General features: G+C 37.0%; 1 protein-coding gene across 1 annotated transcript; it reads left to right on the forward strand.

Moving 5' to 3' along the window:
• The first annotated feature begins 1,683 nt into the window (after nucleotides 1-1,683).
• Nucleotides 1,684-3,822, forward strand: LOC135154347 (uncharacterized). The gene has a single exon (XM_064100474.1). It carries the CDS (start codon nucleotides 1,684-1,686, stop codon nucleotides 3,820-3,822), a length of 2,139 nt encoding a protein of 712 aa, XP_063956544.1.
• The last annotated feature ends 13,308 nt before the right edge of the window (nucleotides 3,823-17,130 follow it).

Consider the following 17,130-nt stretch of genomic DNA (forward strand, 5'->3'; position numbering starts at 1 on the left):
GGGTATTTATGAATGCTCTCATCTTTATGAAATATGTCATAAAAACAATAGGTAAATCATTGCTATTATATTGATACATAAACTGACCTAGTTGAAATTAATATAAATCCTTAATTTTAAAAAATCTTGTTTTCGAAAGAAAAATAATGAGAGCGTATTAGAGCATTGCAAATAATCCGGATAACCTACTTTTGCAGTATAAAAATATTTTCTATCAACGTTTGATGGGTATTACCACAAATCAAGAGACCGCAATTCAGGTATGGCAAAATCAATGACGAATAAAGCATAAATAATGAGGATTGTGGTAAAAGAAATTTCATTCTATTGATAACATCATGTCATATACACCGTAGGTTTTTAGATTATGATAATATATAATAGTGAGTTGCTTTTTTGTTTTATGTGAATCATGATTGTTTTCTTCACTGATAGAAAAAGGATACTTAATTTTTTTTTTAATTCAAAAATAAAATCCATATGGTCCGCCAATAGTCGAATTATATTCATTCTGATGTTATAATGTAAGTAACAATTTGTTGTTGATGGGGGATATATATAATTTTACACGTAGTTTCAAAATAAAACAAATCAATCAAACAAGATTTTCTTCTATAAATGATATACCTTCATCTGTATATGGCCGCCTAAGAAGAAAATGAACAAGAAAGAAAATGAAACGGAAAGGGTGAAATGGTATATTATTTTCTGAATATTAAGTCAAACTCTTAAAAAAAAAAATCGATTTCTGTATTAAAAATGTCAAAAAATTTGCTCGCTCGCTCGCATCTTTTTAGAACTATTGTTCCATCAGCCATTTTTGGCTCATTATGCCATTGTGAGCGTCAGACCAGTAGGCCTATAAATAATCCCAGCTTGCATATCGCGCTATTTAGTAAGATACGGAACATGATCGTGTTTTTTTTTTTTATTCCGTTTTCATAACCTATGAAAAAAAAGTTTCAGCTTATCTCCTCCATAATTTAATTGGCGAGATTCGTATCCTTTTGATTAATTTCTGGAACGGATATCAAAATATTTTGAAATATTAAAAAAATGAAAGGAAGGAGAATGAAATATAATACAAATAATACAACTACTACTAATAACAATGATAATAATAATAATAATGAAAAAGCAATGGTAATAATAATAATAATAATGACGTGTTTAAAAGTTGCTCCCGTATTTTGCCATCATTTTACTGTTTATCTTACGATTTGTGGAAGGAAATTTATATCAGCAGATGCAATACAACACCAGGCACCCGATGGAGTACCGTGATTTGCATTTGGAGAATAATTAGGACATATATCAGTGAGTTTCATGATGTTTTTTATCGAAATTTCATAGAAAGTTGTTATTCGAGAAGCGCGCACGATAACAAGTAGATGATACTACGCTGGCTTGATGGCAACCATTGTTACGCGCTACTTTGAGTGACGTAGAACGATGAAAGGAGATAATTATGATGGTGGAGAACTGAGATACTTTGGGAGATAAACGGCCTAGCTGAACAAACTTTTTTAAACTTTAATTGTAAAGTTCCAGGGTAACGCCAACTCTTTTCCCCGAGCCAGGGATACGGCACAATCACTCATGCAAATGATGAATACAGATTTGAATACAAACGTTAACGGCGAAAACGAGAGAACTAGCCTGCATAGTTCGCTCGCGCCCGGTATGGATTCTGTGGAGGCTCAGGCAGGATCCAGTCGTCAATCTACTACTGGACCAAAAACTTCAACAAGAAGAGAATGGAGCAGAAGAGACAATATGAATGTCATGGAATGTTATTATGAGAGCAGACCTGACCAGGAAAGAGGCTACATCAAGAGAATGTACAAGATCTGGCAAGAGAAGGGTCTTTTCCCAACATCAGAGCAAAGACTTGCAGATCAGGTACGTGTGATCAAAAGGAATGAGTTACTGACTGAAGTTGAGAGGGAAGGGATCAGACGAAATGTGTATGAACCTGTGAGAGATGAGCAGGAGGAAGTACTCAGACCGGGAAGAGAAGAGCAGACAGAAGCAACAGCTCAATTTCAAACAGAATTGGATCCAACCACTAACAGATTGGATGAAGAGCAGGAAGAGATAAAGATTATATTATTGGAGATAAAAGAGTGGGTAACACAAGGAGAGCGCCCCACCCCTCCTAATCTGAAGAGAATACCAAGAGAGAAACTGCTGATAGAAACTCAGAAAGTCAACGATGTTATGAAGTTTATCAGCTCAGACAGTATTGAGGATACCAATGATCTCATATATGCTGGAGCAGTTCTGGTAACAGAGAGGTTAGGTGTAAGAAAACAGGAGAACACAAGGAAGCACTGCCTACCACCATGGAAAAGGAGACTTGATAATCAGATAAAGGGATGGAGGACAGACCTATCAAGACTGACAGAGATAAACCTTGGCAAAGCAGATATCAATGATTTTAAGTACCTTGAGGAGAAGTTCAGTATTAGAAGGAAAGGAAGGAAGATCGTCGTGGAGGAACTAAAACAAAGGATAACAAGCACTACAGCAAAAGTAAAGAGGTACACCGATCGAGTGTCACAGTATAGACAGAATTCCTTGTTTGAGAACAACCAGAAGAGGTTCTACCAAGAAATAAATGGAAAGATGAAAGACGAAGTTCCACCACCAAATCCAGCTGAAGCAATTGCCTTCTGGAGCAACATTTGGAGCCAACCACACAATCACAACCAAGAAGCTATGTGGTTGAAAACAACGAAAGAGGAATGTGCAAATATAGTTGCACAGGATGATCTGACGATCAACAAAAGCAAGCTAGAAAAGATCATTAGGAAAATGGCGCCATGGAAAGCTGCCGGTCCAGACGGTGTGCAAGCTTTCTGGGTTAAAAGGTTCACAAATCTTCATGAAAGGCTGAGCATGCAAATGAACGAGATTGTCGTGAATGGTAACCCCCCTAATTGGATGACAAAAGGAAGAACGGTTCTCATCCCAAAGGATCCTACCAAAGGCAACATTCCGTCAAACTACCGTCCAATTACCTGCTTGCCGATTCTCTGGAAGTTACTGACTGGCATAATATCAGAAGAAATATATCAACACCTGGACGATCAAGCCATACTACCATGGGAACAGAAGGGATGTAGAAAAGGAAGTAGAGGAACAAAAGAACAACTATGCATCGACAAAGGAATTATGAAAGACAGCAAGAAAAGAAAAACGAACCTCGCAATGGCATGGATTGACTACAAGAAAGCATACGACATGGTTCCACACTCTTGGATCATCGAGTCTATGGAAATGTTAGGGGTAGCAGACAATATCAGAAGGTTCCTCATTACAAGTATGACGAGATGGAGAACTAAGTTGGAAAGTAATGGTGAAGTGCTTGGAGAGGTTGGTATCAAGAGAGGAATCTTTCAGGGAGATAGTCTATCTCCATTGCTGTTTGTGATGGCAATGACACCATTAACTAAGGTACTCAGAAGATCCAGGCTAGGATATGAGTTCAAGAGCAAGGCAAAAATCAACCATCTATTATACATGGACGATTTGAAGCTGTTTGGTAAGACACAAAGTGACTTGGAGTCTCTCATCAACACTGTGCGGATCTTCAGCGAAGACATCGGTATGCAGTTTGGGATGGATAAATGTGCAATGATTACTCTCATGAGAGGTAAGCCAGCCAATGACAACAACTTCCAGATGCCGAACGGAAAAGAGATCAGATCAATCGAAGACGGTGGTAGCTATAAATATCTCGGAATATTAGAGGCAGATCAGTTGAAACATCAAGAAATGAAGAAGAAGATTGAGGCAGAGTATCAGTGGCGTAGCTAGGATTTTTTTCACGGGGGGGCACTGGGGGGTCCTTGCTTCTTCAGGGGGGGCACCGGCCATTTTTCCGGTGTGTGTGTGTGTATGTGTCACAAGGGCGGATCCGACTTTCGCCATTAGGGGATGGGGCCCGAAATTATCTTCACCTATATCAGTAACTTCTTAGTTTTATTCTTATAGAACAACATAAACATGAAATAATCTCATAAGCCTTATAAAAAGTGCGAGCGCGAAGCGCGAGCGATTTTTAAAAAAAAAAAACTTTCATGTATTTTTTCCTGAAAATTTAATTTTCTGGGCAATGTTATGTGTGATCCTGAACAAGATTCGTATGTAACTAGATGGTTACTGCGAACGCCAAGCGTGAACAGAAATTTTTATCAACTGTTCTAGCATTATCGAAAAGGACTGCTTAAGGACTGCTTACAGTTACCCACGAAGACGGTATATATTTCAATAATGCGAGCGCGAAGCGCGAGCAAATTTTTTGACATTCCGACCTAAAAAATTGTCTTTCTAAGCACTGTTTGTATTAATAAATGGAGTAGATATGTAACTAAATAATTGATGCGAGCGCGAAGCGCGAGAGGAAGAAATTTTAAAATTGAGATTTTAGACCTAAAAGCGGGACACTCTATTCATATTTTGTAAATCATAAATAGAATATAGTCAATTGGGTATAATTTATAATGCGATTGTGAAGCGTGAGTAGACGATTATTGATATTCTGATGTGAAACTGGATAATTTAAGTACATTTTAAATAAAGAACATGCAGGCTATCGCGCATGTTTTAGATTTAGACCTAGAATCTGGGCATTCTGAATACATTTGTTTAATGGAACATTATGGAATACAATATGAACTTGGCAAATCAAACAATGTGACCGCGCAGCGTGAGCTTAAAATGCTGATATGTAGACCATAAAACGGGCCGATTTCACAGAGCACTTAAATTTGTAAATGAAAAAAAAATAATGAAAGCTCGATGTCCGAGCTAAAATATGTTTTGCATATTGACTTCAAAACTTGCTCCATATCAGCCTATTGAGCAAGATATGAATCTCATCGAACAGGCAATTCTGGCGCGAAGCGCCAGCAAAAATTTTATATAGTAACATGAAAAGATTTGTTTTTTAATTGCAAGTCTTCCCCTCACATTATTTCATTCACTCGTCTTCCTCCTCTTATTTTCCTCTTCTTTTTTTTCTTCTGTCTTTCTTCTTCTTTTCTTTTTTCTTTTCTTCTTTCTCCCTTTTTTTTTTTTTTTTTTTTGCTCTGCCAATTTTTTCTGGGGGGGCACCTGGGGGGGCACACCAAATCTCAGGGGGGGCACGTGCCCCCCCAGGCCCCCCCGTAGCTACGCCACTGCAGAGTATATCAGGAGAATTCGGAAGGTGCTCAAATCCAAATTAAATGCTGGAAACATGGTGAAGGCTGTTAACACTTGGGCAGTAGCCCTAGTGAGATATGCTGCTGGCATAGTTGAATGGAACAAGCTTGAACTCGAAACCCTGGACAGGAAGACAAGGAAGTTGCTAACTATGCATGGGATGTTTCACCCAAAGTCTGATGTAGATAGACTTTATGTGTCAAGAGAGAAGGGAGGACGTGGTCTGACTGGAATAGAGGAGACTGTAAGATATGAGGAACAAAGCCTATACTGCTATATTGAAGGCCAGATGGATAGCATCATGGCGGCAGTCAAAGACTCGATGAGGAAAGGAAAGGATGTGACAGCGAAACAGCTGAAGGCTGATCAAAGGAAAATGAGACTGGAAGGATGGAAAGAGAAGGTGATGCACGGGCAGCATTTAAGACAGACAGAGGAGTTTGCTGGACCAGAGAGTTGGCAGTGGCTGAAACGAGGAAGTTTAAAGAAGGAGACGGAAAGTATGCTAGTTGCTGCTCAGGACCAAGCAATTAGAACAAATTACCGAAGAGCCAAAGTTGAAAAGGAGCATACATCTCCCTCATGTAGAATGTGTCATGACAAAGACGAAACGGTGTCTCATCTGGTGAGTGAATGCAGCAAAATGGCACAGACAGAGTACAAAGGAAGGCACGACAGAGTAGCAGCTGCGGTTCATTGGGGTCTGGCCAAGAAGTACCATTTACCTCATGCGGAAAAATGGTACGAACATCGGGCAGAGCCTGTAGTAGAGAACGACGATGTAAAACTTTTATGGGATTTTAATATCCAGACAGACAAGGTCATTGAAGCTAGACGACCAGACATCGTTCTCTTAAAGAAGAAGGAAAAGGAATGTCTCATCATAGATATTGCGATTCCGGGAGACTGCAGAGCTTGGCGTAAAGAGGAGGAAAAGATACAGAAGTATAAGGATCTGGCATGGGAGCTGAGAAGGATATGGAAGGTGAAGACGAAGGTGGTACCAATAGTCATCGGAGCCTTAGGAACAGTGACAACAAGACACAGAAGCTTTCTGGCTGTTCTAGGAGTCGAGGTGTCCTTTGAAACGATACAGAAGGCAAGCTTGCTTGGAACAGCTAATATCTTACGGAAGGTCTTGAATTAGAAAGAGAAGTGAACAATGAGAAGAGGACCCATTTGATAGAATATATAACAATAACCCTAGATTTCTGGAAGAAGTCCGGTTACTGTTTAATATACCAACAGAACATCAAGTTGTGGACAATGGAAATAATAATAATAACAATCATTTGGTTATCTATAATGCGCTTAAGACATGGTATGTATCTAAGCGCTTACATATTTATCACCCCGGTCATCATTTTAATCAGCTATTCCCGCACACAACGTATGCACATCCTCCACTCCCTGGGGAGTAATCCAGCCTGTCACCGATTAGGCGCACATAATGCAGGACAAGCTACAATGACTTTCACATCTTACAATTTAGCACCTGGGTTGAGAATGGCAAAGTGTGGATTAACGACTTGCCAAAGGATGCGACACCAAGGTGGGATTCGAAAACACGACCGTTTAAGTACAAGCCAAGAGTCAGAACCGCTACACCACATCACGACGGTTCCACTTTAAACTTTAGTCTTTAGTTAGGACTAACCCTTTAAAAAAAAAAATCCGCTTTTAGCGGCTGATCGGCGAAAATGTGGATGAAAATGTTTTTTCCACCCGGCCCCCAACCCTAGTGGCGAAAGCTTGGTCCACTCCTTAAATATGTCTCAAGTTCACGATCACAAAATGTCCCTTTTCTGAAATATATAAAAAATATTCAATTAGCGCATTGCGCTCTCACTATGAAATATCTCCCCCCCCCCCCGAGATATGCTTCAATGTTTACAATTTTCCAGGTCAATAACAGCTCGCGCTTTGTGCTCGCATTATAAATTCAGTTTAATGCGTATCGGGTTTCATGAATTTGTAACTATATTATTACTGGTATATATATTATTGTCTTTTAAAAATAACATTATTTGTTTAGACGTAGTGAGAGAGATACATATATTCATTTATTAAAACCTATTTATATTGTCGCTATTGCACAGAATAGAACAAAAATACAACCGAAGTCTAGTTTTATAGTAACTCACCAGTAGCGTAATGAGCCAACAACAACAATTGGAGTGGGCCAGACAAGGATTACATTTATTTTCCTTTCCTTTATTTTTTTTTTTCATTGGTAGGGAGAATGGGGGGGGGGGGATCCGAGACCACTAGCACACCCCTCCCCCATCTGTACACCAGTGATGATCATACTTTCGTTTGGAACAAATTGAAAGAAAAAAGATGCAAGGGTAGATAAGGCCCAAGATGTAAATAAAAATTATTGATAAAAATATCAATAATTATAATGCTGCTAAATATACAATAAATCAAGCGGTCATCAATGAAAATAAACAGCGTGAAAGAACAAAACGAGAAAGAGAGAGAGCCCGTGCGAATGTATGGCGTATAAGTTGCTGAAAAGCAGAAGAGATATTGTGTCCAGCACCCCCCCCCCCCAATTTCTCTCCCCGCTCAAGACCGGATTGAAACCAATGATAATAACATATGAACAAAAATCCAGATTCACAATTTCAATGGGGAGTGTGTCATTCCCCTTCTCCGTTACAATTTGTCAAGTGGCAGCGGCAGGGAGAACGATTTGTTTTGTTTTTTTTAAGCAGAAAGCTGTGATGATAGGGGGAGAATAAAATAAATAAAATATTAACGAATAACAAGAAAAAAAAACCAACATAACAATTTGTATCAGGATGAATATCTTATCATTTCAAACATAGACCAACTTTGAGAAATAAGATGTTCATGCAATTGTCGTATAATCGGAGCAGATGTCGGCGGAGCAAATATCGGCGGAGCAATTGTCGGCAGAGCAGATGTCGACGGAGCAATTATCGGCGGAGCAATTATCGCGGAGCAATTGTCATATAATCGGAGCAGAAGTCGGCGGAGCAAATATCGGTGGAGCAAATATCGGCGGAGCAGATGTCGGCGGAGCAGATATCGGCGGAGCAAGTGTCGACGGAGCAACTGTCGGCGGAGCAACTGTCCGGAGCAATTGTCGGCGGAGCAGTTGTCGTATTTTGCGTAGCAATTGTCGGCGGAGCAGATATCGGCGGAGCAATTGTCGGGTCACCCATTTAGCACCTGGGTCGAGGGTGGCAAAGTGTGGATTAACGCCTTGCCAAAGGACGCCAGACCGCGATGGGATTCGAACACACGATCCTCTCTTTACAAGGCGAGAGTCTGAACCACTACACCACGGCTCCTCCATTTTCCATGCAGGTCAGTCTGTTTCCCATCAGAATCACTATATACATGCCACAATTAAGTTATCGACCTATTTACTTAAATTCCCTGACGTTATTGACATGGTTGATTGACCTCTAGCCCCTACATATATTTTTCATGGCCATTATTTATCCTTATTTCAGAGTGAAATTATTAAACATCCAAGTTTTCATTACACATATTTACCTTTCTTTCTATTATTCACATATAAAATGTGAATATAATGGATTAATTTCTTTTTGGGGGAATCATGCATGGATATATAAATATTTACTATCTTTTGACCTTTGACTTTGGATATCAAAGGTGAAGGATTATTCTTTATGATTATTTTGTGCCTTTTTATCTTCTTGCAAAAATTGTTTTTTGACACCAAAATCACCAACATGCAGTGTTTTATCTAGGAGATACCATTAAACGATATATATAGCCTATGTAAAAAAGCCAATGACCTTTGACCTTGAACTTTATTGATTATTATGCATTCTGGGTACTTAATCTAATTTCATTTGATCTTCCTGTATACCTCTGCATTTTGACACCAAGATCACCAAACTGCGTCTTTTCATCTCAGAGATACCGTATATGGTAAATAAGGCGAAAAAGGTAATTGACCTTTGAAAGGCTTTAACCTTGAATTTCATTGGTGAATGATCATTGTACGTACTTGATTTTATTTTATTTGATCTTCTTGTAAGAATATGTACATTTTGACAACAAGATCACCAACCTGTGCCTTTTCATCTCAGATATACCATTATACGTATATGTTATATAATGTGAAAAGGGTCATTGACATTTGAAAGGTTTTGACCTTGAATTTAATGGGTGAATGAGCATTGTAGGTACTTGCTTTTATTTTATTTGATCTTCTTGTAAGAATCTGTGCATTTTGACACCATGATCACCAACCTGTAATATTTTATCTGGGAGATACCATGATACAGAATATTTAAAAAGGTCATTGACCTTTAACCTTGAAAAAAACTTTCCCCAACCCGTATTCCTCCTAACTTTTTTGGTAAATGTTGACACCAATATCTTCTCAAATCAGTCAAAAAAACATTTCCAATAATTTTATTCCAGATGGTTACTAATTACGGGATACTCAAAATGCAGGGCTCAAACACAACGGTTTGACAGAGCAAATTACCGCTTCTTTCCTATAACATCTCTTCCTCAGACGTGGTGTCAAACTAACTTGTTTCTTTTTGATAAATTTATATATTTGGCATTTGATTTGCACTTTTTAGATTTATTAGGAAGAAAAATTGTACATGTAGGCTACTGTACACCTTGGGGTTCTCACTTGCATAAAAATGACAAAAAAATCGCAAACGCCCTGATCAAGTAAACGCTCAAGCTGCTCTGACGGAGCTTGAAAAAAAAACGCACGAGCGAAATGTTCCCTTTATGCATAAAATTTTTAGCAATGACTTAATCGTGAAGCAAATGCTAGCAGGCAGTTAGTCATTGCTTGAGCTTACTAGCAAAAGCATTTGCTTGCTCATTTTTATACATACAGAATCAAGCAAAAGCCTAGCAAAAGCAATTGCTACTTTATATGCATCTGACCCATTGTCCCCTTGTGTAAATAGTCTTTTATGAACAAAATAATAGTATTGATTGATTGCAGTTACATTGTTGCATTCTCTGTTTCTCGCAGTGGGTTCACGTAGTAACCACCTAAACTGGGTATGATTTGTTTTTAGACAAACTAAACGGAATTATTAAAGGGAACTCAATTTAAGAACGGGGGGGGGGGGACTAAAGATAGGCTCATATAAACGATCAAAATTACAATTTCATTTTGTTTTCATTGTCAGACGAAAGCTTACAAATCATATTCTTTTTTTCTTATCTCATTTATGCTGTATATATATATAAAGTGTAGGTAATGTTTTATATAAATGACTTCAGCACTTTGATCTGATCAATCAAGTGTATATATTTTTTTTAATTTAACCTCAGCTGACTGCATACTTATGTGAACCAAATCGATAGTTTAGTAAAACAATATTTCGAAATGTAATAAACTTTATATTGTCTATACGATCCTATTTGAGGAAAGGCTGAATATTCTAATGAAATTAATTTCAGACATAATTATGATAGAATATTTAAACAGAATGGGGGGCATAAGTTATATGATAGCAACTACAATTTTGCACACGAAGTGCAAATCTGACGACCCAGCCGTGGTGGCGAAAACTTTCCACTAACACGATGTACAGCACAATTAGAATGAGTGATCTCGATATTTAAATTTGCATTACTTTCCCATTACTTGTCAAGCTTATTAAAGCTTTCGTTGATCTTATTTTGTTTCTGTTTTTTAAGAGCTAACTTGCTATAAGGGTTTCATTCACCTTAAAAACCCACGTTTCCACTAAGGCCACGACAGCGCCAGGACAATGCGCGGAATGCAGCATTTGCAACCCACGTCCCTACCGCAACCTGTCCGGCTGTCCGGACATTCCAAGGGGTGTCTGCGCGCTGTCCTTAACCCTTCATAAGGTTCGGGACATCAACATTTGTCCGCATCCGAATTTAGTCGAGAGTAAAATCTGGACACGGAAAGTGAATTCCTGACACATTCGGGACCTTGTCCTGACGATGTCCCGATGATGTCCCACCCTTTCTAAACCCTTCCTCGTCTTCCGCAAACCCTCCGAAACCAATCCCCAATCAGGACAGCTTCAGGAAGCAGAGCAGCCAAGGGTTCAGGAACTTTCAGGAACGTGCAGACTGGAATAAGAAGGCAAGCGGAGTGATTCGGGAACACGCGGACAGGAATGAGAAGTCAAGCGGAACGTATCAGGAATGTGTGGATCCAATGCTAATATGTATGGAACGGGTACACAAGCAACAAAAGCCATTTTTGGTCAGTGCGCGAGAGTGGGGCAACGGGACATAATACAAGACAACAGCATCGCAAAACGTAGCGAAGAACAGGGTCAAGTTGCCTCATTAATATATCACTAAACAAACCAGAAACTGAATATTTCAAGCAGTGTTTTAAACAAATATCTCGCGTGCGCGAAGCGCGAGCTGATTTTTTCCTCTTGGGGGATAAGGGGGCTACAGACTTTAATGATGAACATTTCAAGGACCATCTAACTGGACAGAACATGCCAACGCGAAGCGCGTACTGGAATTTTATACTGATCCGAAAAGTGGACATTTCAAATATTAATGCGCGCAGATTTTTTTGTTTACCGAAAAAAAGATGTTTCAAGCAACGTTTTAATTATGAAGTAGATTATTTCAATTCAGGAGATCGCACCTCAAGTAGGTTGCGTGAAACTCCGAGTTGCAATTAAATTTGATGAACCTCCAGTCAACCTTGTGAACTTATATTTATTTATTATTCAAAGCTCTTCCTGTGAAGGACATCGAGCACTCTATACAAGGATAGCATTTTCGAAGAATATATGTATATATATAGTGTGTATCAAAAACAAATTTACACTTTGAAAAAGCCCTGGGAATTAAGAAATACACATAATGTGGGTAATTTTTTCACATATAATCTTGGGTTTGGGTCTCATCTATGCAATGAAAGTAAAAGTTTTGACAGAATGTTACACTTGAGTGAGCACTGTCCTTTTTTGTAAAGCTCGCAGAAATCTGTTTGCGCAGAAATGCTCGTTTTCACGCTGTGTCAAGGGGAAAGAGCGAAATCAAACTTACCGTACGAAACGTTTCTCATACACTTCCCTTGCACTTTTAGTCGATTGAAATAAAACGGATACATTCAAGCATTTTGTAACAATTTTGCCACCAAAATTGAAATTTCAACACTTAGTAAGCACAACCTATTACCCTTTTTGGGCCAGCTGGATCTGAGGACATAACTGAATCCGAACAAAACGTTATATCAGACATCTCTAGCACTTTTTCAATAAGTTGTTATCATTTAAAGTGGGTTTACATTTCATTTTTCATTTAATACTTGTTTCTCCACACTTTTTCCAAGCTTGACAATGATTAACAAAATGAAAATCAAGCCTAAGCTTGTAAATCAAATGTCAGTGTAAAGCAAATATCGTCACGATGGCTTCTGTGTTTGGAGGAGTGGGTTGGGGCGCAATGCACTCTTCGAAGTGTTTTGGGCAAGGAAACAAGTTAAAAAGGTAAAATATATCTTCAAATCAATTTTATTAGCTAAATTCCATGTGTTCTTCATGATTAAGGTCTACTTTTATTCGCATAACTATTTCAAAGTTCTACGCAAATAATTTTTCACTTACTTTTCAAAAGTAAGTGGTGCTCACTCAAGCGGAAATATTTTTCGACAGTTATATCGTCATTTACTTAAATGGATCTGTACCAGATGTAGACAAATCTTCAGGATAATTGAAATGTATGATTTTACAGGATTTTTCTAAGTGTAAATTTTTTTTTATACGCACTGTATATATATATTCGCCATTGTCATCTTGCAGTCATGGCAACGCGTCTTTAGATGCGTCTTTTACAGTGCGCTTCCTCCATCTTCAGCGCATTGATTTCTTTGAAAGGTGAGGTTCACAATCCGTATGCCCATAAACAGACGTGTTTTTCACGACTGTTTCAGAAACGGATTTAGAATCTTCTTTTTTTTGTCACATCATGGGCACTGACGAAGAGTGTGACTTTACCTTTCATTTTTGAGAGCAGTGTTCTGTTTAAAATCTACGAATTCATTTAAACGGCATTTATTAAACCATTTATTTATATATTGTATATAGATATATATATATATATATATATATATTATGATGCGCAGATTAGGCCCTAATGTTTTATACATCGTTTCGGCTTCGTAATCATTAATGGGGGAGGAACAAACCTGGACGATTTTTTTTCATTTGTTAACAGTGCATGTCAAGGCTAGGCGTTTCATCATAATAATTTCGTTATTTGCCTAACAATACTATTTACGAATTTGGTTGCATTGTACCTTGAGGGCTTTTTAAATGAAATCAAAGGATGGATATTTTTCCTTCAATATTTCAGAAGCAAAATGAAACTGCACCTATCTGACTTCTCTTTTTTTATAAAATTCCTTTCTGTCTGGCTGGTTCTTTTGATCCAAAGCTTTACAGGTTTATCGATGAAAAGGAGAAAGAGTAAACATGAGAGAAGTGGAGAGACAAGGACAGATTTGGGGGCTGGAAAAACACCTGGAGTACCGAGGGGAAAGCTTAGACGTTAATGTTGACACGAACGATTATGGTTACATATTTTGTCCTGATTTGTATGTCTTCTGTAGTATCATATTTAAGTATTTAAATGACATTAAGCATGCATACCCAGGTTCGGCACTGATTTTGTAACTAATGGAAATCAATAAAAATCGTGTTTTGCCAGTAAACCTATTTGAGTTTAATCGATGGTGTGGTTCGGATTCTATAAAAGTAGAGACCCTAGAACTTTACTGCTGCATCCAATATGATATTAAATATAAACACCTGGATGATCATAACCTGGGAAGCAGGATTGGTGTTGGGTATTTTGTACACCACAAGCAGCACCCCTGAAAATATGGTTGGTATGCTAAAATGTAGAGATTTGACACTAATCTTCTTCATTCCTGGACAGAAAAAACTTTATTATCTAATTACATTATTTTTATTTTTCAAATCGCCCAGATATTTAACTATATTTTATTCATCACCTAATCATTATCAAAAACATGCATACAATAATTAAAATATAGCATCATCATCATTATCGTAATTTCCACCATTATCCTTAGAGTAATCATTATTATCATCATCCTAATCTTCATGATCATTATTGTCGTCTTAATCTTCGTCTTCGTCGTCGAATCGACCAATACCACCGTCATCTTTTCATCACTACGATATTTTCTCAATCAATACGCAGATGCTTTCTACAACGCACCAATTCGTTTGAAAATGCAAATCGAATCACTCCGACAGTATAGAGAAAAAAATACGCTCTATATAAGCTTATTTTCAAATGTTTACTTTCTAGAGACCAAATTATTGTTTTAGCTAATACAGAAAACTTTCCCTTTCGACACATTGCTGGTTTTATCTTTTCAGAAGAAGCCATGTAATGCAGTTCACTGTTGAAGAGTTTGGGTTGATTTCTTTGGCAGTTTGTCTGGTTTGAAAGAATGCTTTCATTGTGAAGGCTAGATCTATTCAGGTTAGACATTTTCATCTTTCTAAAGATCATTTGAAAATTACATTGCGCCCTTTTCAATCCTGCTTGTATTATTTTCTCAAAGCATACCGTTCCGGTTAACATGATTAAAGTATATAGAAACACATGATACTACTACTACTACTATTACTACTGCTGCTGCTGCTCCTGCTAGTATTTCTACTACTACTACTACTACTACTACTACTACTACTACTACTACTACTACTACTACTACTATAACTACTATTACTATAACTACTAATATTGCTACTACTAATAATGATAATTATTAATAACAATAATAATACTAATAATATTAACTTTAAAATCAACATTATAAGCAAACAAAATTATAACAACATCAACGATTTTCATAATAATGATGTCGATGATGATAATGATGATGATAACAAGAACAATAATACTAATAAAAATACCATGGAATGGGGAGTTGATTTGTTTATATTTTATTTTTATCGTAATGGGCTCACATGGTAACCACCTGAACTCGATAAGGTTTGTTTTCAGACAAGCTAAACGGGATTATTAAAGGGGAATGAATATAAGGGAGAAAAAAAAACTGTAGATAGATTCATATAAACGATGAAAATTACAATTTCATTTTTTTACATTGCCAGACGAAAGCTTACCAATCATTATATTCTATTTCTTTGCACGTTTATGCTGTTATATATCTAAGTTTATAATGTTTTATATAAATGACTATATATGATCTTCAGCACATTGATTTTTTCCTTTATAATAGTCATGGTTTGTCTTCAATCAAATGTATAATTTTTATTTAGCCCAGCTAAATGCATACTTATATGAAAACCAAATGAGACAGTTAAGTAAATAATATTTCGATATTTGATTATCTTTGCACTTTCTTCACAATCCATCTTGACGAAAGTCTGAATATTCTAATGAAATTGATTAAAGTCATAATTATTATAGTATATTTAAACATAAAGGGGGTATGACTGCTGACGGCATCGCCGTACGCGGTTAATTGGTAGATTTTTCCCAATAAAGTCCACTCAGACCAGCGTTTATTAAGTCTGAAGTTGTCAAACCGATCGTTAAGCACGAGTCACATCGCTCTTACCATAGTAGCAACTACAATTTTGCACACGAAGTGCACGTCTAACGTTCCCGTCGTGGTGGCGAAAACTCCCTACTCAGACGATGTACAATTATAATTAGTGATCTCGATATTCAAATGTGCATAACCTTCTCATTGTCAAGCTTACTAAAACTTTTTTTTAAATTTATTTTTTCCTCTATTTTTAAAGAGCTAACATGCTCTAATAGTCCAGTCAATCTAGCCAGAATAGGGGGGTAACCCACCACTAATTGCAACACGAGATATTCCACTGAAATGCTTTCCAGGAAGGTCCCCTAAACAACATACTAAAAGTCCCAAGAAATCCAAGCTTTGGAAATTTATGAAATGTGCATATTATGCAAATTAGCCATGAAAAATTAGAAAAAGAAGGGAAATAATCCAAAGATTACAAATTAAATGTCCAAAACAATTTAATTTGAATGGAAATTCATGATAAATAACTAAATTCAATGCTTTTAATCAAAAGTGCAAACATTTCTACCTCATTTGCATATTATGCAAATAAGCATCCTTATATGGAAAATATGTCAAGATATTGTGATTTTTCTCATATAGACTACTAAAAAAAAAAATCATTATTGTTGACATTAATATGCTAATATATCACTAAGCATGAGAATTCATCCCAATGCCTGCAAATTAATTTGCATATTATGCAAATTAGCCATTAAAAAAATAGAAAATGAGGAAATTAATCCAAAGATGACAAATCAAATGTCCACAGCAATTAATTTTGAACAAAAGTTCATGATGAATAAATAAGTTCAATGTCTTTATTAAAAAAAATCTAGCAAATCTGCCTCATTTGCATATTATGCAAAGAAGTATCCTTATATGGAAAATGTCAAGAAATTTTGATTTTTATCACATTGACTGCAGTGAAAACGTTTCAGTTTTTCAAATTAATATACTGCTATCACTAAGCATTCAAATGTATCCTTAGTATGATTTATATTCAAGGAAAAATACTGGAAATATGTTCTTCGCTTCCTAAGCCGCGTTGTTAGTCTGACAAGATGATGGGATTGGCAAGAACAAAAGCACAAAATTTGAATTGGTGTGTAGTTTGTTAAAGTTGACAACCCTTTCTTATTATGGATGGGAACGACTTAGACTTTCTTGAAATCTCACCGTATAAGCATGATAAAGGGAGGCCAGGAAAAGCAAACTTATGGCAGGTAAGATCTGATGAGTAGTCTCATTAAGAAGTGTAGCAGAGATTTCGTCTGGCCTAGTAGCTTCATGCAGGTTGTTTTCTTTAACAATTTCTTCAGTATGTTATC

This window comes from Lytechinus pictus, chromosome 6 (assembly GCF_037042905.1).
Source record: "Lytechinus pictus isolate F3 Inbred chromosome 6, Lp3.0, whole genome shotgun sequence".
Lineage (NCBI taxonomy): Eukaryota > Metazoa > Echinodermata > Echinoidea > Temnopleuroida > Toxopneustidae > Lytechinus > Lytechinus pictus.